The sequence below is a fragment of the Myiozetetes cayanensis genome, unplaced genomic scaffold (assembly GCF_022539395.1).
Source record: "Myiozetetes cayanensis isolate MyiCay16 unplaced genomic scaffold, myiCay2020 scf29, whole genome shotgun sequence".
In the NCBI taxonomy this organism is placed as follows: Eukaryota; Metazoa; Chordata; class Aves; order Passeriformes; family Tyrannidae; genus Myiozetetes; species Myiozetetes cayanensis.
In genome coordinates, this window is record NW_026087510.1 from 3,386,538 (window position 1) to 3,410,057 (window position 23,520).

The 23,520-nt window shown below is 45.6% G+C and overlaps 1 protein-coding gene across 1 annotated transcript in view; it reads right to left on the reverse strand.

Moving 5' to 3' along the window:
• Window positions 1–23,520, reverse strand: part of NCAPD3 (non-SMC condensin II complex subunit D3) — a 28,087-nt gene that overhangs the window by 3,522 nt on the left and 1,045 nt on the right. Inside the window, exons 2-32 of the mRNA XM_050322855.1 lie at window positions 23,361–23,515; window positions 22,841–23,003; window positions 21,814–21,989; window positions 21,544–21,726; window positions 21,108–21,169; window positions 20,762–20,849; window positions 19,288–19,421; window positions 18,497–18,569; window positions 18,069–18,194; window positions 17,658–17,910; window positions 16,965–17,027; window positions 16,701–16,784; window positions 14,092–14,165; window positions 13,049–13,183; window positions 12,105–12,325; window positions 10,379–10,570; window positions 9,937–10,034; window positions 9,691–9,806; window positions 8,231–8,338; window positions 7,606–7,717; window positions 7,416–7,523; window positions 5,888–6,126; window positions 5,113–5,192; window positions 3,744–3,881; window positions 3,274–3,407; window positions 2,908–3,107; window positions 2,345–2,455; window positions 1,769–1,924; window positions 889–1,031; window positions 443–564; window positions 257–334 (exon numbers count right to left, since the gene is read on the reverse strand). Coding sequence (XP_050178812.1) covers window positions 257–334; window positions 443–564; window positions 889–1,031; window positions 1,769–1,924; window positions 2,345–2,455; window positions 2,908–3,107; window positions 3,274–3,407; window positions 3,744–3,881; window positions 5,113–5,192; window positions 5,888–6,126; window positions 7,416–7,523; window positions 7,606–7,717; window positions 8,231–8,338; window positions 9,691–9,806; window positions 9,937–10,034; window positions 10,379–10,570; window positions 12,105–12,325; window positions 13,049–13,183; window positions 14,092–14,165; window positions 16,701–16,784; window positions 16,965–17,027; window positions 17,658–17,910; window positions 18,069–18,194; window positions 18,497–18,569; window positions 19,288–19,421; window positions 20,762–20,849; window positions 21,108–21,169; window positions 21,544–21,726; window positions 21,814–21,989; window positions 22,841–23,003; window positions 23,361–23,515 — 4,125 coding nt within the window. The remainder of the gene's footprint in view (window positions 1–256; window positions 335–442; window positions 565–888; window positions 1,032–1,768; window positions 1,925–2,344; window positions 2,456–2,907; window positions 3,108–3,273; window positions 3,408–3,743; window positions 3,882–5,112; window positions 5,193–5,887; window positions 6,127–7,415; window positions 7,524–7,605; window positions 7,718–8,230; window positions 8,339–9,690; window positions 9,807–9,936; window positions 10,035–10,378; window positions 10,571–12,104; window positions 12,326–13,048; window positions 13,184–14,091; window positions 14,166–16,700; window positions 16,785–16,964; window positions 17,028–17,657; window positions 17,911–18,068; window positions 18,195–18,496; window positions 18,570–19,287; window positions 19,422–20,761; window positions 20,850–21,107; window positions 21,170–21,543; window positions 21,727–21,813; window positions 21,990–22,840; window positions 23,004–23,360; window positions 23,516–23,520) is intronic.

Sequence of the window (23,520 nt, forward strand, 5' to 3'; positions counted from 1 at the left end):
GTTCTCTCCTGCCCTGACCCAAAGCTCTGATACCCTGTGACATGCACATGGGGACTATTGGACTGTCCTTTCCCATGAAACCACCAGTTTCGGAGTGGTTCTTCTTTACTACAACCCCTTAGATAAATCAATAATCCACAGCTACCCCCGGCTGGTTTTCTCAGCCCTTCAGGGGAGCTCTGCACTGATACCTCTCTCTCTCTCAGAGGAGGAGTGCTCAGCCCAGTTTGGGAAGGGCTGCCTGGGTTATACTCACGCTCTGGGGTGCTGATGGCACGGCCTGCCATGGCCACCTTGTCTCCAGAGGACTGTCCATTCAGGTTTTGAAAGGACACTAAAAACAACAAGGAAATAATTATGAACAGAAACGCATTCAGGACTCAAGTGCCTAATTAGAACTGCGTAAAACTGGATCCAGTGCAGTTTGCAGCGATGTTCCTACCATGCTTGCTGCTTGCTGTGCTTGATGCAGCTGATAAACTCCTCCTGGCACACTTCCTGAGTTGCTCTTCCACAGCCTTCTTGGCAGAGTTCAGGATGGCCAGTGTGTTCAGGGATCGTGCCCTAAGGACAAAAACCAGGACAGAAAAACTTCTCCCTCTTCTGCTCTGATCCTGTTAGCAATAAATTTAACTAACATCCCCACTTTGAGTCTGTTTTGCCTGTGATAGTGATCAGTCAGTGATTTCTCCCAGCTTTTAACTCACGACTCCTTGACTGTTTGTTTTCCTCCCCTCTGCCCAGTTGCCAAGGGGAGGGAGAGAGTGGCTTTAGTGGGCATCCAGCCAGGGCCAACCCCCTACAAACTGGCGACCTTCAAACCACTCAGGAGTGCACCAGCAAAGCCCTGCAGAGCATCATAACATGGAACAAAGAGGAAACCCATACCTGCGACCCAGTAACTGCTCCTTCAGAGCACCAGCACGAGCTGCAGCCAGCTCAGAAGGCATAGAGGAAGGGACTGATCCAGGAGGCTGAGCATTATTATTCTGGCCACCAAGAGGTGCAGCTCCCTCCAAAGATGGAGATGCCTATGCAAAACAGGAGAAGAGATCGTATATCAGTGGGTACAAGAGCAGAAAAGCCTCCAAGACACGTGGACCTACATGCTGTGTGATGAAAAACTGCCCTTTGTGTGATGGATGTAAAGGGGTGGGAGGGAGGAAGAATTTATTGGCCAAAACTTTATCAAGAAGTGAGAAGAAAGTTTTGCTGGGACACACATGTCCTAGTTTAGAGGTCTATATATAGGTGCTCTTCTAAAGTCTGCAGAGAAATGTACTTCCAGGCCAGAAGTCACCTCATCTTAAGGTAGGCATCTAAAATAGTTCAGGACAATTGACTCAAGAACATACTTATTTCTTTACACTGACTTTAAAAGAGGACCTGCATGACGAGGACAGGTGTGAATTTCCATTCTGTAGACACTTAAAGTCAAAGTGAACTCTCTGGCCAGTCTATCACTGTGGGAACAGAGAGCAATTAAGCACAACCAGTGCCAAATTAGACTTAGTTTTCCCTTTAAATTAAATTCTTTCTACATTAATCATTTGCTGCTCCTCTTGCCTAACACGTGTTGATGTTCTGAGCATTATCAGCGACTCTGAAACCAAAGCTTCTGCCAGGAAACGTGAAGAGATACAGCAGAAGGGTGATGGAATGTTCTGATAACTGATGGAAGAGGGTCCACAGACAGAGTTTGGGGGTTATGAGCAGCCTAATTTTAACAGAGGAGACCGTACATGTACAGATTAACAGCACCAACAACCTCTGCCTGCGCTGCCAGGACCTGCTCGCGGCCTGACTCCTCCTCCCTGGCCAGCTGCTCTTCGTATTTCCTCATGTCATACTCCAGCTCGGCCGCCAGCCGCTTGTCCGTGCCGAAGATGTCTTTGATTTCGGTTCGGTAATCCTGCATCGTTTCCTGCAGCAACGAGGAACGTTGAAACCCTCTCAGAAATCCCTCCTGATTCACATCCCCCCTTCAGATCACAGCTGCTTGAGGCGCAAAAGGAAATACCAGTTGGTGGAGCAGAGGTGTTTTTTAACAGGCTAAGAGTTTCAACTCCAGTTTGTGCTTCAGAACATGAAAAAGCTTTTCCAGCGCTCAGGCTTTCTACCCACGTTCCACAGAGGAGGCTCACACGTAACACAACCAAGATCCTTATCTAAAATCCCTTCACCTCCTACGTTATTTAACACAGTGGCAGTGTCACAACATCATCTGTCTGCTAAATTTCCCTCTAAGAAGGCTCCTCGTTCTGTTACTGGTTGCACATCCAACACACATCAACTCAAGAGAGGATTAAAACCCCCAGGCCAGCAGGAAAACACTTCCCCTTACCCGTAGGTAGTTCATCAGGTCCTTAAGAGCTGCCATCCTCTTCTCCTCCATCAGAGACTTCAGTGCTGTGATTACTGGGATGATGTTTTCTATGAGATTCTTCTTCTGAACCTTTTTTTTTCAACAAGGCATGAACAGTCAGACGATGCAATAAAGGAGAAGCCACTCTGGTTAGATGAATGGCCTAAGTGAGAGGAGCTGTCCCTCCACAGCAAGGGAATTACTGTAATTAAGGCTGCTCTCACTCATGCACAGAGGCTTTTAACCTAAGTGGAGTCTTTTCAGATGCATCACTAAGTCACTCAATTCTCACACTGAAGGCAAATTGCCCAAAAGGTGCACCAAAAAACATTGTTACGCTCAAATGCTTTACCAACAAGAGAGCTGGGGAGCAAGTTCAGCTCAGCACAGCTTCACTGGGCTCTGAGGAAACGCATTTCTCGTCACTCCAGCTCAAAAACAAGCATCCTTCACAAGTTTTCCCTTAATGCTTTGTTTTTACAAGAGCCAGAACTCCCACAGGTGCCCATCCCTCCTGCCACACCAGACCAAGAGCCCTTTACCTGCGAGATGAGCTTTTTCTGTGCCACCTGTACCACAGTACTGGCCGCTGTCATCTCATCTTCATCGGTCTCGAGGTCCTCCTCGGGTTTGGATCTCATAGTTGAGAGCTTGATTTCTTTGCAGCTGAGGACTGTGAATGTATCTGAGAGCAGCTCATCGGCTTCCATGTCCAGTGGAAGGACCCCATCCACAAAGCAAGCTGGAACACCCAGGGAAGAAGCGAGGAGTGGAGTAAGAAGTATTTTCCCAGAAGCAGCGGTGACAAGGAAGACAGGAAGATAGCACACCTGGGTTATGAGCCTGAGGGGGGCTTTTCTTACAGACACCAGTTCTTTGTTTGCCCGATTTTTAAAGCCGTGCCTTACCTAGGATGCTGTCGCTGATCTTGGTTGTAATGCGGAACCTCTGCTCGTCTGTGAAATGCTCCAGCAGGAAGGTGTAGATTTGCATCCTTTTTTCTCTGTTATCTTTCCCCTTCAGAGAGAAGAGATGCTTCGCCCTGTGGCAGAGCAAGACATTTTCCAAGGGCCCAAGTCACCGTTATGCCAACTCACGGGAATAATAAGACTTTAAATCAGCGAGGAATATCTGCATGCCGCTTTGAAGACCCATAAGCCTGTTAGGACACCACACAGTCCCACAAATGACACGCAGAATTCCTCCCAGCAGTGTCACGGGGAAGGCAGGACACAATTTAACACTGTTTCCCCCAGCTGTTTTCAGCCTGTTGCATATGTAATGGTGAAGTGACACGAATGCTTTGCTGCCACTGGGAGCTGCACGGCCAGGCAGCCCATAATTTGGCAAAAATTAGACAGAAATGTGCTCAACTGACCGTGCACTCTGGGGGAACCTGTTGTACTTCCCGTGCTTCTCATAGCTATTGAAGTGGAAGATGCACTCAATGAAGTGTTGGGAGAACATGACTGGGTTCCTCTTCAGTAAGAGATGTGCCAGGCAGAACTCTGCAAGTCTGGAAAGGAGGAAAAGAAAGATCTTATCAGGGTAGTTTCTAAAAGCCACCAGTGAAACATAGCACAGGGCTCTCAAGGCAGGAGGATGGTTTTCCTCTTCCAAGTCTCCCTCAGTACCACATTTAATTCCTGCCCAGCTCCATCTGGGCTGGAACAAGGATATCAAGTTCACTGACTTTCAGTCTTTTCTCATCCAGAAACAGACAGACATTTCCAGCATCCACAATCCTACTTATTCTTGTGGCCATCAAAGTAAACAGAGTCAGAAATAAATCTGAACTTCAATTATTTAAATAACTTATGTTCTGCTGTGGCTGAGACACAGCAATCAGCAACAAGGTAATCACCAAAGGTCCTGCAAGAGCTGCAAGTCAACCCCAGACCTGAAGAATGTGGTTTTGTCTGGATGCAGTCACTGAATGCAGGTGCAAAGAAAGAAGGCTCCCAAAGAAGCAGCACCATGTTCCTCTAGGAACATGATGCTGCAATGTCACCATCTACTGGAAAGACATTTTTAGATATTAAAAACCTCACTGAAGAGAAAAGAAAGTGTCACTGTGCACTAGTAAGTGACAGTAGGTTGATGGTGCTGGAAAAATCCATCTTCAGACTGATTGTTCCAGGCAGAAACAAGCAGCAAGGTGTCCAGGCCTCCTCTGCATCCAGCATCCCTCATCCCTGCACGATCTCCCATCCTTGGAGAAACCTGCCCCACTCATCTCTCAGGTAACAGAGCAGCTGGAGACTTTAAAACCTACAGAAACCTCCAAAAACATTCACCCAAAGACAGGGTGCATAATTCCTGGTGGCAGAAGGCTGAAAAGGCAGGGCATATCATATAAGAAAATAAAGAAAATATTCAATCCTAGTCCTGAAAGAAACTCAGCAGTCGAGACAGAGCCTGTCAGAAAACCACGGCAGAGATTTCACAAAGGCTTGTTTCAAAAATTCCTTTTTTTTTCTGGAGTCTAAGCAGAGCATGTTTTGAGGATAGCCAAGGACACACAGCTTGCTACTTTGGGACCTTTAAATGACCTGGATAGAGGCTCACCCCCTCCTTTGCTACCACAGAGGATCCTAAAGCCTGAAAAGCTGAGGAAGCGAGGAGATTAATGGGATAATCTGCTCTCTGCCTGGAATTTTTCTTCACATGTGGAGATGCAAGGCTCAGACTGGTTTTGAGCACATCTCTGACCTTCTCCTCCACTGTTTCCCAGGTGAGGATTTTACCTGGCGATGTCTGGGACTGGATCCACCAGGACACTGACGAAACGGAAGAAGAGACCGTCCTTCCATTTCACATACTCCTCCTGCCAGAAAATCAGCAGAAAACAAATTATCAATCAGGAAAACTACATGTGAACCTGCAGACTGTAGTCAGGACAGCATCTGATGGAGCCTACAATGTACATCAGGCAAAGGAAGCAGGTATGAAACCTCATCTAGAGGTAGACAAAATAAAACCCCAACACAACGGTGTTTGGGAGGATGTTTCAAGCAGCATAAACGCCACAGCAGCATCAGGTTAGTCACTGTAAAAAGTAGAAAAAAAAGAAAACTCTGTTCTCCCACCCAAAGGCAGAGACTGTTTTCAGAGTTAAATGCACTCCAAACCTGCCTTGAGTGACTTCATGTGAACATTGGGAGGGTAAACATCTTGAGCCTCTCAACATTCACATCTCCAGAACAATGAGCAGAGACAGCAGGAGAAGAAGGTGCTGTGGTACCTGTTGTAGTCATTCACAGAGGAATGAAGCTGAAGGGAGTTCAAAGAAACCACGACGAGAAAAGAGGTAACCACTGACTAAAAATAACCTCATTATCCAACTTTAAGTGTCATTGATATGATTTCTGCCTAACCAGCAAAAAAAAAAAAAAATAAAAAGGAAGTAACAAGAGATACAGTTCAAAGTATTCCTAATTAAGTGTAGGTTCATGAAGGTATGAGCAATACAGCCACTGGACAGGCTGCCAGGATTCATCCCAGCTCAGACCCTCTCCTTACCTGCAGGAGGTTGGTGAGCAGGATCAGGGTCTGCTTACGGATGAGGGGACTTGGGTCCTTCAGGCACAAGGAAACGTTGGGAATGTATCTGTCCACCATGGATGTGTAACGGATGCACAGGTCACACAGCACAATGATGACGTTATTCCTGACAGCCACGTCCTGGGACACCTCCAGCTCCCGAGCCAGAGGTGCAATGCTGTTCTTTGCCAGCTGCTCGTGCTGTAAACACAGTTTACCTGTGAAACACGACAAGACTGTGAATGTATCCTCCTTCCCAACCACCCCAGCCCAGCTCACTGCACTCCTTCGAGTCCAAGAGGAGCCAAGAAAGGAATCAGGAAGTAAACAGGGGAATAAACAAGAAACTCATGCTGAAACTTGATGAGCAATCTGCACGATCTCTCAAGGAGATGGTACTTCAAGTTCTTCCAAACTCCCCTTAGACCTATAGAGTGGGTCTCTATGCCAAATTCCCTCCTTCACAGCAAACTATTTCTGTGTACAGGGTATTATTCAAAGCAGCTAAAAAGAACAGCCCCAGCTGTCATAGGCATAGCAGGGAGACACCCACCTCTGAGAGCATCACTGAACCAACCTAAAATAAAATAGCCTGCGTTCTAACATCGCTTCTCCCCGTTTCTAAGCTCTGTACAAAGGTATTAAACTTTCCAAAGCAGTTAAGGAAAGAATAATGCTGTCTATCTCCAACAGAAGAGACTTGTTCCTAACCACAGTGGTATTAAAAACCAGAACTTGCACTTGGTATTCTTCCTAATCCTGGGGGTTACAGATTGACTAGGCTTCTCCTCACTCATGCTGGGGAGAACAAGTAACCATGTACAGTCATGCTGCTCCAAACTACATCAAAAGCACCAAGTTTTCCTCACCCTCTGTTGAGCATCTTACATGCAAGATGATCCTTCAGCCAGGCAGCAGCCAACTCCGAGCACAAGGACAGCACAGTGCTGAAGGACACTGCTAATTATTGATCACTATTAATGCATTAACCACCTGGAGAAGCAGTCACAGAGCTGGCAGGGTTTTTATGGCTTGCCCAATTTGTTACCATGGATATTTGCATTGCTAAAAGCTGCGAGCTGAGGTAATGCAAACAGAGCACTGTGGATATCTGTCACAGCTGACACAGAATTATTTAGCAAAAGACCTCTGAGTTCATCCAGTCCAACCTGTGACCACCTGGTCCCACAGCCCAGAGCACTGAGTGCCACGTCCAGCCGTTCCTTGGACACCTCCAGGGATGAGAGGACTCCACCACCTCCCTGGGCAGCCCATTCCAATATTTAACAACCATTTCTGTGAAGAAATTCGTCCTGATGTCCAACCTGAACTTTGAAGCTATTCCCTCTCATCCTACACTTGTTACCTGGGAGCAGAGCCTCACCACCACCCAGCTCCCAACTCCTTTCAGGGAGTTGGAGAGCAAAAAGGTCCTTCTTGAGTCTCCTTTTCTCCAGGATTTTGGGCAGAACTTCACCAGAAAGGCTGAGTGCAGGGGGGCACTTACCCAGAGCAATGAAGGCATGGGCCCTGACCACGGAGGGCATGGTCGAGCCTCTGAACTGGGACAGCGGCTCAAAATCCGCACTTTCCTCATTATCCAGAGATTTAGCCACTGGAAAAGAACAGGCCAGGAATGAAAACAGGGTAAAGTGCCTGTAAACACAGAGCTGAAGGCAGCAAGGGGAGTGCCTCACGTTGGTCCTTGTTGACAGAAGCCAGGATGGACTGAACCAGAAGGAAGGTGTGTTCGCCCACTCTGGCTGGGCACTGCTGGGCAGCGTGCCCCAGGAGGAAGAGGTGTCTCACCTGCACAGATAAAGCACCACTGCAGTCAAAAGGCAATGGCTGAGCTGCAAATTAAGTCAGCAGGAGTCTGTACTTCTCCAAAAACAAGTTCCCTCAGTCCTTTCAAGAAGGCAGTGGCTGAACAGAAGGTGAGGCTTTGAAACAGAAGTCCTGGGTGGGTGTGTTTGATATGCTCTAACCCCCCACACTTCTAATAATACTGAAATACTCCTCAAAGCACTCCCTGCCTTTTACAGACTTGTTTCCCAAACAGCTCATCTAAGAAGTTGGAGTGGAAAAGCAAAGAAAAAAACCATATAATTTTATTAAAAATACATGGGGTATCACATCCTTAAAGTAACTGCTGACATGAAAAGCTGTTGTATGCTCCCAGGCTCATAAATACAAGATTTCATTACACACACAAGGCATGCACATTCCCATTATCCCAGGTATTGGTATGAACTTTCAGGAACACCAATTCCAAGTACACCTACATCCTTTGAATAATCTGTGAAGGGGAACCAAACTTACCAAGAGATCCTCTTGCAGCTGCTTTGCCCCATCCTCTTTAAGGACTATATTCGAAATATAGCTCTCACAGGTGGATATTAAATCTCCAAACACCTGGTTGAGCAGCTCCTGTTCCATAATTAAACAAAATTAATTCAGCACTTAATTAATTAAACAAAAGGCAGCAGTAATATCTGTCCACACATGAATCCCTAATATCAAAGTCTTTATATGCTTTTAATAATCTAGATCCCATTAAAGTCAATCTGACAGTGCCTTAGAGCTTTCAAATTCTTCCTGCACATCAAGGGATGTGTGCAAGTGTCAAAACACCTTGGGAAATTTGGCTTTTAATGATCCACAGGTCCAAGTTTACTTCATTAGAGAAATCACAGAGACTTAAACAAAAAGGATTTAGGCGACTGTTTCATGTACACCCAACACATTTGAGGTGTCTGTGTGAATGTTTCAGATGTTGCTTGGAAAGTGCAGCTCCATGACAGTGAAAACACGATGTTTCACTTCCAAGGGATGGAAGGGAAATGGAAAAAAGCTGATTGTCCGCTAGATTGTGACACATATCACAGAATCAGCTAGGTTGGAAAAGATCTCTGAGATCAAGTCCAAGCTTTGACCCAGCCCCACCTTGTCACCCAGACCATGGCACTGAGTGACAGGTCCAGTCTGTTCTTAAACATCTCCAGGGCTGGTGACTCCACCACCTCTCAACCCACGAGTTGTTTTCCATCTTATTCCCTCTCCCTTTTCTGGGAAAGGGGAGTGATAGAGAGGCTGGGTGGTGTCCAGCCAAGGTCAACCAACCATAAAGAAATATAAAACATACACAGAGATATCATTAGAGACAAAGACCTGCATCAGTTTTAGCTTCTTTACAACTGTGCTCAGGCTGAGATCTGTTTTACCAGCAAAATATGGCTTGACATCCCACTGTGGGAGCAGGGCAAAGCTAAGGCATAAAACAAATGGGGCAGAAAAAGGTTATGTGCAAGTTATTAACTCCCTGTTTAGTCCCATGGAAGAGATCTAGAAAATATGTGTATGTCCAGCAGCTCTGCTATAGAATAGTCAGAGATTAGGGTATAAATCTATGGCTTCAGACTGGACCAAGACTGAGAAATAGCTGCTATAATAAAACCACAGCAACAGGTCCCCTTTAGGAGTTCTGTGAACTCGGACAGAAGGCAAAAGCAAGATATTTAGAGGTGTGTGGGGAGATACTCTGGAAGAAAGAAGATTTCTTACAAGTCCATCCTTAGCTACAGGATGTTCTCCAGCACAACTGCAGCAAAGCAAGTCGGAGCTGAGCAGAAACAGGCTTGAGATGATGAAGTCAGATCCTCTTTTTTAGAACTAATCAACCCACAAACTGGAAACAGAAGCTGCCTCCAAGACACAGCCCCCCCTGTGTGGGGAACAAGCTATTTTAAAAGGCTATTTTAGCAAGCTATTTCAAGCCACACCTGAGCCTTCTCTGACACACAGGCAAACCCACGGCAGAGCTTCTGCAGGGTCTCCACAGCAGGGCTCATCACCTCCAAGGGCCACTGGAACTCCTTCAGCCAGCACTTGATATTGCCTGGAAAGGAGACCACACATAAAATGAGCTTTTCCTAAGCTTATCAAGCGCTTACACCGAGGAGAAATAACTGCTGGGAGGGGAGGCAGGAAGCCTCCCTTCCCCTCTGCAGCCCCTCAGGGCCACTCACCAATCAGCCTCTCACAGGTGTTTTTTGGGAGGTGCTTTGCCACGTGCCCGATGGCAGACAGGATGTGTCTGGTGATAACAGCGCTCGTGTTCTGCTGCCTGGAAAACAGGGGAGCAGCCAAACCAACGTGAAGAGCAGCTGAGGAAACAAACCACAGCTGAGGAGTCCTTTCATCTGGGATATGCATTATTAAGGCAGAGCTGTCAAACCCAATGAAGGCTCAAAAAGCTTGAGGAAAGCTTTTCGTGGTTACTGCACGAATCTCGAGGCCATTTGTTGCCTCCCAGCTGCAGAACCCACTGCCTGTGGAAGAAAGAACTGTGATCCAAGCAGCCAAGCAGCAATCTGCCTGTGGAAGGACACAAAGTGCTCCCTTGCTTTGCTCCTCCTCTCCCCTCCCACCTCCTTCCCGCAGAACAGAGTTTCAAGTGCACACACAAACCTGCTCACACTGTCCCAGGACTCAATGATCTCTGAATAATCCATCCTGGGTGAAGAAGCTGTCACCTCAGCAAGCAGCATCCAAGCTGCCACAGCACGTTCTGTTTCCACGTGGGACAGGATGTTACGGATGAAAGTGGAGGTGAACTTGTTCTGCTGGGACCAGATGCTGAAAGCTCTGCTCAAGTAACCACTACAGAGAAGAAAGAAAATTAAATTAAAGGAGGAGTGAACAAAACAGTCGGTAAAACTCACGAAAAATCCAACATCCCTGCCCAGGAAATGCTGGGCAATAAGACAAAGCTGCTGTCACTTGGCATTCCCGTTGTTCACACTCAAAATTTACACATTTCCTATGTGTTTTTAGTCTTCCAGTTCAAAAGCCTGACCCACTCCAGCCCTGGCATCCTTGCATGGATGTAGTGCTCTGGGGCAGGAAGACAGAAGGTCCAAGTGGTGCCACGACACACCAAGAAAATATAATTTCAGCCATTTGTAACACAGACCTTCCAGCAGTTGTTATTTAATACCCAGAACAGAATGACCTGGGTTGGAAAGGACCTTGAAGATCATCTCATTCCAACACCCTGCCATGGGCAGGGACACCTTCCACTGGTTGCTCAGAGCTCCATCCAACCTGGCCTTGAACACTTCCAGGGATAATGGGACAGAAAAGTCATCTTAAGGCATCATACCCTGCTAATTTTGTTGTTTAGCCCTAATTATTTGCTTCACGTTGGAAGAGCTGGCACGTACTCTCAGGTCAGGAAGAAGAAGGTGCCATGAATCTGCAAACTCTGTTACAAAATAGCCCAAATTAGAACACTGACAGTCCCCCAGATTGGCACAGCAGCACCACCAGTATCTCATTTTCTATTTCTGAGCTATTATGCCCTGTTGACTAATAAACATACAGATGTCTTTAATCAATGTTGTGTCCTTGTCATACTGTGTGTCATCCCATTTCTCCTGCTCCTTCCCACAGCATTCTGCAAAAGGCAGAATAATTCGATTTGTCATAAGACAAGTAACATATTGTACATAAGAATTAATACAAGGTGATGTTCTTGCTTTATATATCCTCTCTCACTTCTGTCAGAGGAACACCTCCATTTGAGCTGAATATTCATGTGCTATCAATGCATGCAGAACAGGCTGTAACCAACACTCAAGTCCAGGGAGAGAGCACAGGTAACAAGAGCAGCAAGTGAAAAATACTTGACACAAAGGAAAACTGAACCCTCCTCACCACCTGCCAGCCTGTCCATGCTCAACAGCTCCTCTGTCCCAGGAACTGGCAGAGCACCACAAGCACCTCAACGAGATAGTTTCCATCCCTAGCAGTCACACGAACTTCCCTTCATTCTTTCAAGCAGGGAATTTAAATTGCTTAAAAGAAATCCCCAGGAAATTGAGTTTCTTGTCCTTGCACAACAGACAGCACGTGCATTTTAACAGTATGTCAACTGTGATACCTAATAATCTGTGGCCACACAGGGGATGAGAGCACAAACTCATATTCTTATCTTAGTCCTCCAGTCAAGAGGCAATTTCTTTCTGTAAAGGAAAAGTTGTGTGTTCTAGCAGGATTAAAAAAGTTAAACAAATCTGGATTTTGTTCCTGAATGTTAATATAGTGAAGGCAACAAAAGCATCCCATATACATTGGACAAAAGGGTATTTCTGAAAAGCCATCAGAGTCCACAATGAAGGAAGAATGCTCTTACTTCAGCTCCTGGCATTCTGAAGACAAGAGGGTGAGCAGATCCCACGCCAGCCCCTGCTTCACATCATCACTCCTGAATTTCTGGTAAGGTTTTATATGTTGCAACAAGAGCTGATCAAGGTACTCCAAGGCCTTTTCTTGGACAGAGCTTTCTGCATCCATCACAACAGGCACCACTCCATTTAACCAGGCCTTCTGCACTAGAACATTGCTGTGCTGAGACTGAGAGAAACACACAAATTAGAAGCATTTTTAAAGCATTAGATGATCCTACACAGGATCCTGTAGACCAGCAAAGGCCTTCAGTTCCTGCTACTAACTTTGAATTTTAATGAACCCCAGCACTGCAATGTGACAGCAGGTGGGACAGATGAACTTGTGTCTCCTCAACATCACGAGATATTTGATCATATCTATGATAAATACCTGGTGCTTCTGCTAAAGCACTGCAATACTTTGTTTTTAACTCTATAAAGAATTATAACAGCATTGCAATAAGGCTCTACAGCAGATGATTTAACACTAAAAAAAAAGAGCTTTGCTTAATTTAAACCCTGTGCTCCAAGCCTGAGTTACAGACCCTTTGTGAATAAATAGAAAAGAAAGAAAAATATAGCAGTGCTATCATCTACACATTACATCTGAAAGTGATTCAGTTTTTTTTTTTTGTAACTTGAGAAGGCCAGCAACATAAACATTTTCTTCATGACACATAAATCAACAGCCAGAAGAATCAGCGCTCCCAACAGTTGGAAGCGTTCTCCATAAATCACAAGTAGGTATCAGGATGAGTCACGACTTCCGAGTCAAAAGGGAATGAAGAAAATTAGAACAGAGTCATGAAATGCACTTCACTGAACGAAGAACTGATTGGTCTGGATCCTCCTCCTTTTAACCCCACTTTACCCGTGCCGGTGTGCATCGGAATTCCCGTTTTTCCCTCACCAGGAGGAGCTCTGTGATGGATTGCAGGGACTGTTTCCGCACGGACACGGCGGGGTCCCGGCACCGCTCCTGGAGGGGCAGCAAATCCTCTGCAGAGCAAGGGGTCACCTCGTGCTTCAGGATGCTCATGAGGACCTGCAAGTCAAAGCAGCAGCAGAGCTCTGTTGGGAACACAGGCCCCACGTGGCAAATCAAAAACACAATCTACCCCCTGCCAACTCTTAACTGGAGATCCATCTCGCCGAGAGTGGAACGGCACATTAACAATTCATGAGCGCCGGGCACAGCCAGATGTGAAAATGAAACGGGAAAACATCATTTCACTCGTTCCTGTTTTGTAACAGCGCTCGGATGAAGGTGGATTTCACAATTTCACCCTGAAAATAACATGTCTCTTGTATGAGCCACGGTTTTCACCCGGTAATGAGGAAGAGGGGAGTTATTTTTATTTTTAATCAAAAAGCATCAAAACAAGAACTGTGAAGCCTTAACTGGGAAGCTCAAATCAGTGTGTGAACTGAGGGGGAAGAGCTGGAGTGAAGAGGACTAACAGAGGAAGGCAGGCAGCAGCAGACACCTATTTTTTAAAACAAGGAAATTTCCATTGAAGCATCTCTTTAAAAGCTACGACCTCATTAAAAAAAAAGAGCAACAAGCAAAGCTACACATAGAGGCTGGATATAACCTAATCCCTTTGCTAACAAGGTCAAAACAAACTAAGCAGCTAATATGCTTCAGTTTATGAGGAAGTGTCTTAATTGAAATGCCTATTGACATTTGACAAGAGCCTCTCTTTGCAAATGACGGAATAACAGACTGTCAGCAAGAGCACCAGAAAAATTTCCATCATTATGCCTGCATTATTTACTTATCAGGAGCTAGTAAACAAGATCCTTAGGGCCTGGAGGAACTCTGCAGGGAAAGCAGGAAGCTACAAGTGGGCAAAGTGACAGAGTTTGCCACAAAACCGTGGCCTGATTATTTATATACATGACATTTTGGGTAATCACCGAGAACAGGGAAGGATGCAAAAAGCACTGTACCTGGAGAGCAGATTTCCTCACGCTGGTTTTCTCATCTCCAGCTCTCTGTCTCAGCATGGCCATGACTTCTTTTTCTATCCAAAACCAGGATAAAAAGAAATTAGCCACCCCTTAGAATTATAGAATCCTAGGATGGCTTGGAAGCACTTTCACTTGAAAATGTGTCTTAATATACCACCAAAGAAAACGAAAAACCAAATGACTTGATTCAGTATAAATCTGTAGTTTCTGACCTCTTTATTTGCCTACACAAAAGAGGTTGGGTTGCCCTCACAGGCTGAAAGCTCATCAGATGAATCATGCACAGCCCTAACAAAAGCCTGTGGCACAGGTAACTCTGCTACCTGTGGGAAGGGCAGGTGGAGGGCAGAGCACAGACAATTGGAAACAACACAGAGCCAAAATAGGTTTACACAGAGCTGAGAACACCCACAACCTTCTGGGAGTTTTGCCTCAGAGCTCCACACAGTACCAGGAATTCACATATGAACTGCTGTGTTTTACAGAGGGGCAATTACTCTGCTTATGAATTCCTTGAGGCTGCAGAATGGCAGCTCCAAGGAACCACTCCAGAGTCTACAAGGAAGCCAGAACACATCTCTCTTCCCTGAATGCCAAGTCAGGGCTCAAATTTTACTTTCCACAGCCCTATTCACATTTATTTCTGCATGCTGTCAGAAAAAAATGCATCATCAAGCTGATGGCTTCCCAAATGGCACACAACTGAATGCACAGAGCCACAATTAATTATTTCTCCCCTTTTGAATCATTGGACTATTTGACTGGACATAATGACTTAAAACATTTTACCAGTGCTTTCAAGGTTTCTATTTATTGCTATTTGCCAGGTTTCTCACAGCATTAAGTTAGATTTCCCAAATATATGCCAAATTTGGAGATCTGTTAGAGAGATTCATATGGACATCCACACTGTTGCTATTAAGAAATAGGATTAGTCACAGGGAACTAATCAAAACTAGTTTAAAAATAAATTTTTATCAAAGGAAGCAAAGGGACTTTGATCTGGGCTTTCTTAAAGGGCAGTTAACTGCAGTTCCATCCTCCTCCTGCCTGAGAGCAGCTGGACACAAAGGGCACACAGAGAACTTTTTCACGGCAAGATTTTGCCAAGAAAATAGTCCAGTCTTGTGAAGGTGATCAAATCTGCTAAAATAATTACACTTTGACATTGATTTTACTCAGAGTGACTTGGAAAAGAGAGAAAAAAAAAAAACACCACCAAAATAGCAAAACCAACAAAAAAACCCCTCAAGTTCTAAATGGCTGAGAATTCTCTGGGGAGGACAATGATTGTTTCCTTTGGGCAGAGGGAATTCTGCAGTGCTCACCTGACCTTGCAGTTTATCCCCACACTTCTCATCTTTGCCCTTGAGCATTTAGCACGTTCTGACTACCCCCAGCCAAGATTTATTTCTCTTCTAAAATATGAGAGCTGTTTGGTCTTCAGAGAAGTGCAAAATTAGCACAGGCATAAGCCAAGCACAAGAGTGTGCCAGACAGCTTTGCTAATGCACCTTGACTGCCTGAATTTCAGTATCCTCTTGAGCTCCAGACAGTCTTTTTCTTCTCATTCAAGCCTTTTCTTAATTTGTTTTGCCAAGTGCCAAGTGTATGCTCAGCTGGGTATCGGATACAAAACCAGGCATCCTCTGGCACGAGGAGTCTGCAGCTAAGCAGGGAATGCACAATACCTTGAGTGGCCTGGAGGACTTTTCTATCTGAGAGAGCAGATTAAGCAAATTTATCAGTGGACTGTTTTTTAAAAGGGAGGCTTTCAATGGAGAAGATTGGAGCCTGGCTCCTGGAGATAGGGAGGGAGATCCCCATGCGAAGAGCGGCGCGAGACGTGGAACAAAGACACGACTGCAGGATGTGAACCGAGCAGAGAATTGAATTGTCAGCAGTTCAAGGGAGGTGAGCAGCGAGAACTGAGAGCAGAGATACTGGCAGAGGCCTAAAGGTTAGGAAGAAAAGCTCTTACACGCAAGAGGAGAAGAAAGGGAGAGATTTAAAGAAGGAACGTCGCGGCCACAAAAGCCAACTTACATGCTGATTTCATGCTATCAACAAATTAGACCCAGCTTGCCATGCTGCATCAGGACATTTAATGTGACACTTTGCTTTCAGCTCAATACCTGATGCTGCAGAGCAATGAATCCCTCCCTACAGAACACTGCTACTCGAAGGTGCTGTGCCTTGTGCAGCAAAATATATTAGTTCTTTGTGCACTGGAGCAAGAGATTTAATTACCCTGAAATTTATGGAGCTCCAAGTATTATATCCCACATCAATTACCATCCTTTTTGGGAAGAATAAATTACCTGCTTTTCAACAAGTGTTGCCACCACATTAGTACAAATGAACATCAGTATTTCAAGATTAAAATGTATTTTTCAGACCGGATGGCAAGAGTATTTCTTTATGGCTGGCACTTCCAGCCCCTCCATCACCCATAAGTGTCTTTTAACAGCTCTACAGAAAGCTCTCCCCACTTCCTCTGAGAAATGGACAACACATGCACTTCAGAAAGTCTAATTTCAATTAAGGCTTTGGATGGTTATCTGAAAAGTGGTTTAATTTTGACATACCCTCAAGCACAGCGGTATTGCCGCTGTCTGTCAGCTCAGTATTTCTGAAAGCAGGTAAGGCCTTCTGTGGATGGTTGGACACAGCTGAAAGAAAAGATAAAAGTTTAAGACTCATAAAGGCATATGTTCACCCAGCAAGTAGGTTCAGTGTTAAACAGAGAGCCTCCTGCATGCCCTAGGTTTAACAGATATTTAATAGTGTATTTTTAGGGAGTGGCATGCCAAAAAAACCCTCAGAGTTAGTGGAAAAGAACGACTCTATACCTTCAGCACTGACTCTCCCACTCGCAGTGTTTGTGTTTGCCTCCAGCACTGTATGGACAGAGGCTGCCAAGAAAAGAAACAGAAAAAAAAAAAAAAAGAAATCAAACCAAGTGTTTTAATTCCAGATATTCTGTCATTCCAGATTTTTTTCAGGCAAGTAATCTAACCGTAGGATGCTCTGTGCATTCTTCTGAGTGGTGCCATCTGGCCTTTTACCACACCTGAGGGAGCTGGGAACGCCAGTCACGAACAGAACAACTTAGCAGAAGCAAAAGGCAACTCAAGATTTAATCAGCTGTCAGGCAAGAATGAACTGCCTTTTCTTTTCCCCCCCAACGAGCAATTTCAGTTGCCTGTAAACATCCTTCAAAGGGACCTCATGGAGGAATCTCTTTAGAAGTGATACACGAGAATAAATCCCTTCCAAATATAAGGCTTCACGAGTAGTAAGACTCATCTGTTGCTTCTCATTATGACACAATACATAAGGATACTACATGCCAATTTTTAAGTGCCTGACAACTCCTACCTCCCAGCAATTATTCCCCAAAAAGTTCAAGAATTATTTTCTCTTTGTAATGTGACTCTTGGGGATGGTCCCGTGCAGGGCCAGGCAGGAGCTGGACTCGATCCTTGCAGGTCCCTTCTAACTCTGCATATTCTGTGATTCTGTGATGCATCCACAACACTTACAGCTCTGCACTAAGTCCCGGATGCTCTCCAGGGTAGCAGCAGATTTCATCTCAAGGCAGTGGGCAAGGCTGCTCAGAGCTTTGCTCCGGACCGCGGGGGCTTTGTCCGAGCACGGGCCAAACACCATGACCTGCACTAAGAACTTGTGCTTCAGAAACCTCTGGTGATCCAGGGGCAAGGAGTCATCCAGGTTCTTCTCCGGCACATCCAGCAGAGCTAAGGCCACGTCAAGGGCAAACACTCTGTAGGAAGTCTGTGGGAAGGAAAAGCACAGGAGGTGCTCTGTCAGTGTAAGCAAAGGCGCAGGCACTGCCTACTCGCTCTACCTGCCTTTGGGTGCCAGCACTAACACTGCTCTTCAGTGCTGACATCGAACCTTTCATCTTCAAAACATCAAGGAGACGCACTTACTTTGCTAAGGAGGGAGAATTTATACAGCCAAGCGACGAATTCAGCAAACTCCACGAGAGGCAGTTTGTTCAGCAGGGTCACCAGGGCCTGGGCAGCGAACGTGCGATAATCAGCCTTGTCTGGGACCTGAAAGACGAGGGCAGTGGCATGGTGTGACATTTCAGTGCTCTGCTCTAGAAGCCAGAAAGGCATTTCAGGGCTTAAGGTAAGTATTTTTTTTTTTTTTTTATTTAATGAGGTGATATGTTCACATTCAGCAATGGCTGGGAGAACAATCACAGCTCCCTGGGCCACTACTTCACTGTAACATCCATTCATTCCTTACAAAACGTTGTGAAAACAGATTTCCTAATTATTACAGATAGTACAGACACTGCAGTGCATCCACACGAGTTCTCCAGCTCAAGAAGCAATAATGCCTGGCATACCTTGACACAGATATGTTGCAGTAACGTTCGAAGAAGACGAAACACAGCTTCTTTCAGCTCATCTACCAGGGAACTGCACAGCAGAAAGAGAAGCAGATTTTAATAAAGCTGGCTTATAGCAGAAGAAAAATGAAGACAAGGACATTCCTTTTGGAAAGCATTTGAAAGGGCAGGAAAAGTGGGCATTCTGGAATCACGAGTGCTAGTGCAGCAGGATGTGATCAGAGAATCATATTTATATTAACCTGCCTTTGTAGGAAGAAAACATTTCTTCCAACACCGTTCCACAAGTAAACAACAACAGAAAAAAAAAAAAAGCTTCTTTGTTCTCAATCTACTTTTATATGTTGCCTGGGAATCTCTGCACAAACTACACTTTCCAACCACATGGATCCCCGACAGGGGGAACAATAAACACAGGCAAAACATATCATTAAGCAGGAGAAAGCAAAGAACTAAGGAGAAATGAGCTCCATGCTAATCTTTCATTTCCTTTACAATTCTCTACAGCAAAACACAAGACCTGAAAAACTGACACAAAGCAAAACACAGAAGATGGGTCCCTTCCACTCACTGCCACTCTCCTGTCAGACAGTGCCTTCTTCCCCCTCTGCCAGCAAGTTGAGTAAATTCCCATTACAGACATTTTAACTAAACCTCATTTGCACAAACAACTTCAAAGCCAGCGCCACTTCGCCTCATCCCTTTATCAACTCAACAGCAAAGTGAAGGCAGGAGAAGAGAAGAGCAGCCACAGCCAGGAAGGGCAGTGCCAGAGCTCTGTACATCACCTGATGAATTTTACAGCCCGATTCCTGGCACTGGTCACAGCTGATGTGATGGGAAGGACTTCGCATTTGGAACCAAAAGAACTTTTCACCATCAGGATGACATAGAGCATTTGATAGAAGACACAGTGAAGAGCCTGGAAAGGAAGGGTTATTTTCAGGTCTGTTTCTGTGGATAAGCCTCCTGAAATAATTACTAAGTAATTCTGAACCAAACAAACCTAGATCCAAACAATAGCACATGTTAAAGTATGACACCTGGCAGAATCATTCCAGGAGGACCTGTTCATTAATGCACACAACATCTTTCCTAGCTGTCATAATCTCATATAAGTTCAGTAAAGCCTAATAAGGCTTCCTGAAATTATCAACAGATCCCCTCTAAAGCTGTGGACTTTAATTCCCCAGAATCATGTGGAATTTGAGTAAATTCACTGGGTTTTGCCCAGAAGACATCTTAAACTAAATGCCTGTTTTTACTACCACGTGCACTTGAACTTCTGAAGTTTTCTCCCTGCCACACTCCTGGGAACACAGCTTTGCCTCATCATCCTGACAATCTCTGAGCAAACAGGAGAGGCAGGGAAGGTGAGGCAGGTCTGGGAAGGGGAGCAACTACACCTTCCTGTCACCACAAACACCAACAGTTTGTGTTGAGAAACTAAGTTTGTGTCTGTGCTGAGAAACTAAGCAAGCAGAACCACACTGGCCTAAGGCTGCTAAAGCTGGGCAGGCACTCAGCAATGCATCAGGTTAGTGTGTACTAAGCTGCAGCCTTTCCTGACCAGACAGCTGTTAATACCCAGCCTTGCTGGCCCAGAACTAGCCCAGGTGGGTTCACACAGACTCACAGACACAGAGCCCGGTCACACCCACGCTCCAGAACCCCCATCTCCACAGGAGCAGCACTCAGAAGTGGGACACGACCCAGACTGCTTGGAGCTCAACCAAATAAAAATGTAAAGCTGCAGACAGGTTTCTGGTAGAACTGGCTGGTCCATGATTCCCAGACTATGCCCTGAACAAGAACCAGCCCTGCACATAACACAGCCCCATCATGCTCCAGTGCTGCACAGCCCAACCCCACACACGCTGCCAGGCGGTGCTGGAGCTCCATCTAGCAGGGAATGACAACATTCCAGGCAAACGCAGTAACCTGGAATTCTATCCTTTAAGACACAGGTCTAATGCCACTGCAGCTATGCCTCTGTTTTCGATTCATTTGCCACGAGAGTCAGTAGAGCACGGAATTCACCGCACGCAAATGCATCAGCAAACAAGCCGAAGGGAATAGGGATTGGGGTGGAAAAAAACATCTTTCCTCTCACCCAGCAAAGGCCTGCACATGCACAAAAAGGAAAACTGATGTGAAAAAGCAAAAATAACCATGCAAGCAAAAATAACATGCAGGAAAAAAAAGAAACCACTCCTTTTCAATACTGCTGTGAGGATGTAAAAGATGTTGTTTAACTTGTACCTTATCTTCTGTACTGTGGAGAGGGGAACACAGTGAGTACAGTCCATAGAAGGCCAGCTCAGGAATGTTCTTGGCTTCATTAACATCCCTAAGAAAAAAGGCAGAGAAATGTCTCTCCCTCTCAGAGAAACAGTTACTACAACTATTACAATTAACAGAACTCATTGACTGGAAAACATTCAATATTCACAAGATGCTGTTTGCTCTTAGTAGGTGGAACATGTTATAATTATCTTCAGTAAAAGAATTCATCACTTTCATTTCCATATAAACAGAATAATAACACAAGCACTGAGGGCTTTACTTGTTCACAGCATCGTATAAACATTAAGAATCGTTTGCTCACATTGCTGATGAAAACTGGAACTCGTGCACCTCTGGCTCAAAGCTTGCCATTTCCACAAAGACCTGCCGGGGAACAAAGCCAAGCTGAGCTCATTCATCCTTGGAAGTGTCCAAGGCCAGGTTGGATGGGGCTTGGAGCAACCTGAGCTAGTGGAAGGTGTCCCTGCCCATGGCAGCGGGGAGGAACTGGAAGAGCTTTAGGGTCCCTTCCAACCCAACCCATGATTTATGATTCTATGAACAAAACACCTGGCACCAGCCAGCAAGTGTAAGTGTGAGTCAGACATGGAGCAGACAGTCCACTTCCAGATTTCCACTGACACATCAGGGTCTTGTTAAAGAAAGGCAGGGCTGCCACCCCTCCATGTGGAGTGCTCTGCATCCCCCAAAAGTTTATGTTAGGGGGCATAAGGTTCCTCGAGTTGAATCTTTATTACCTTCAGGCAGCTCTGAAAACACTGAGGCTTTTCTTTGAGGGAGAACTTGGGTAGAAGCTTCAAGAAGTTTTTCAAAAGAAGGAAGACTGCTTTGCGGATTTGAAGAAGATCTTGTGTTGAGAAGTAAACATGTTCATCGTTTTCTTCCTCCTCCTCCTCCTCCTCTTCCAATCTCTCTTCCATCTACATAGGTAGAAAAGAGAAACACCTTGCTAACAATTTGCTTATTAATAGCAATTTATATCTGAAGAGATTACACAAACATCTTACACTGGAGTTGTCATTCCTGCGTCGTTTTCCTTTCTTTCTATTCCGTCCTGGATTGGTCTGAGAGCTTTGAGAATGCGCCTTTTTTCTTCCCCTCAGTTCTTGAGGCCAACACTTTGTCAGGGTGTGAAGGCACTTATCAAACATCACGTCATGGAACAGCTGGTTACTGATACTGCCTGCTCAGAAAAGACAACATCAGTCCTCTGGCAGACAAAACACAGAGAACACCAAATCACTGGCTCCATCCCTGGAAGTGTCCAAGGCCAGGTTGGACAGGGCTTGGAGCAACCTGGGCTATTGCAAGGTGGCCCATGGCAGGGGGGTGGGACTGGATGAGTTTTAAGGTCCCTTCCAACCCAAAGCAGCCTGTGACTCTATGATCTCTCCACAGGTATTGTCCTAGAGCCTAGCAAAGCTCAAGAGAAGATCAAAGAACTGTCTGAATAAAGCCCAAGTGCACCAGGATGACGTGTCATCAGCACTGACATTCTGCACTAGGATCGCCAGCTGGCTGACCCCTTCTAGATGAATAACAGCAAAACTTCAGAGCGTGCCTCAGCCTTGAATACAAAGAGATCCTGCTGTGAACCAACCTGCTGGAAAACCCCACCTGCTGCTTACTTTAAACTCATATTTTTGTTATCACAAACAGACCCATCCAAACCTGCCACACAGCGAAATCCTCTCCAGTGACAGAGCAGGAACAGGATATTGTTGTCAGACCAGAGGGATCTGTGTGGTCCCAGCTCTGTGCACTGTGCAGGCTGCCCTGTCGACCTTGTCACAGGATACAGACTCGGACTGAGGCCATCAAAGCACTCTGTGACAGGAGGCCAAGCTGCCACCAGACCGTAACACTCACCACTCACCCCACGACTCAGCTTGGCCCCTGAGGATTTCAGGGACAGCAGGCAAAGAGTGCCAACACCATCACCTGCTCCACCTGGGATCCTTAGAAATGACAGAAGCCTGATCTTGCCTGAATGATGCTTCATCCAGCAATAAAGAGGCCCATCCCGTGGCTCACCTGGGATCTCCAGCAGCAGGAAGTAGAGCCCAGCTGCGTGCAGACCATAAACCCTCTGCTGTGCATCTGCTCTCTTGTCCTGCCCTGCATGCACAAAGTGATGGAGCACGGCCACCAGAGCCTGGTGGGACAGGCTGCTCTCGGCAAGCACGGTCCAGATATTCTGAGGAAAAGCAGGCGAGGGATAGTGAGGAACCCCATAACAACACAGCTGTCCAAAGTTAGCCCTTATTCAGATTTTAAACAGCTGTCACTGCGACCAACCCCCTATAAATTGTATCTTTTAAAATATGTCTTAATAATTGTAATACATAACACTATATATAGTTAATATGATGTTAAATCATAAATATATTATTAAAACTTGGGAGTAGCTTCTCTCTGAAGCATTCCAGCACCTAGTACAAGAATTGTTTGAGGCAGTCTTGGAGTATTCTGTGAATTTCAAGGCAGGATGGAGGTGACAAACAGAAAATGAGGGGGGCTGGCTCTGTGCTCAGCAGACACCGGGTGGTCTCACCTCTCTGTCCTCCGGGTCCTCAGCAGCAAACGGTGACAGAGCACTGTACAGGCTGGTAAAGTTGTCGAGCCCATCGGCCGTAATCTTCTCTGCTATACAGGAATCCAGAGGCTCAGTGTCCGTGAAATCCAGATCCCACACTGTGTTCACCCACACTGAG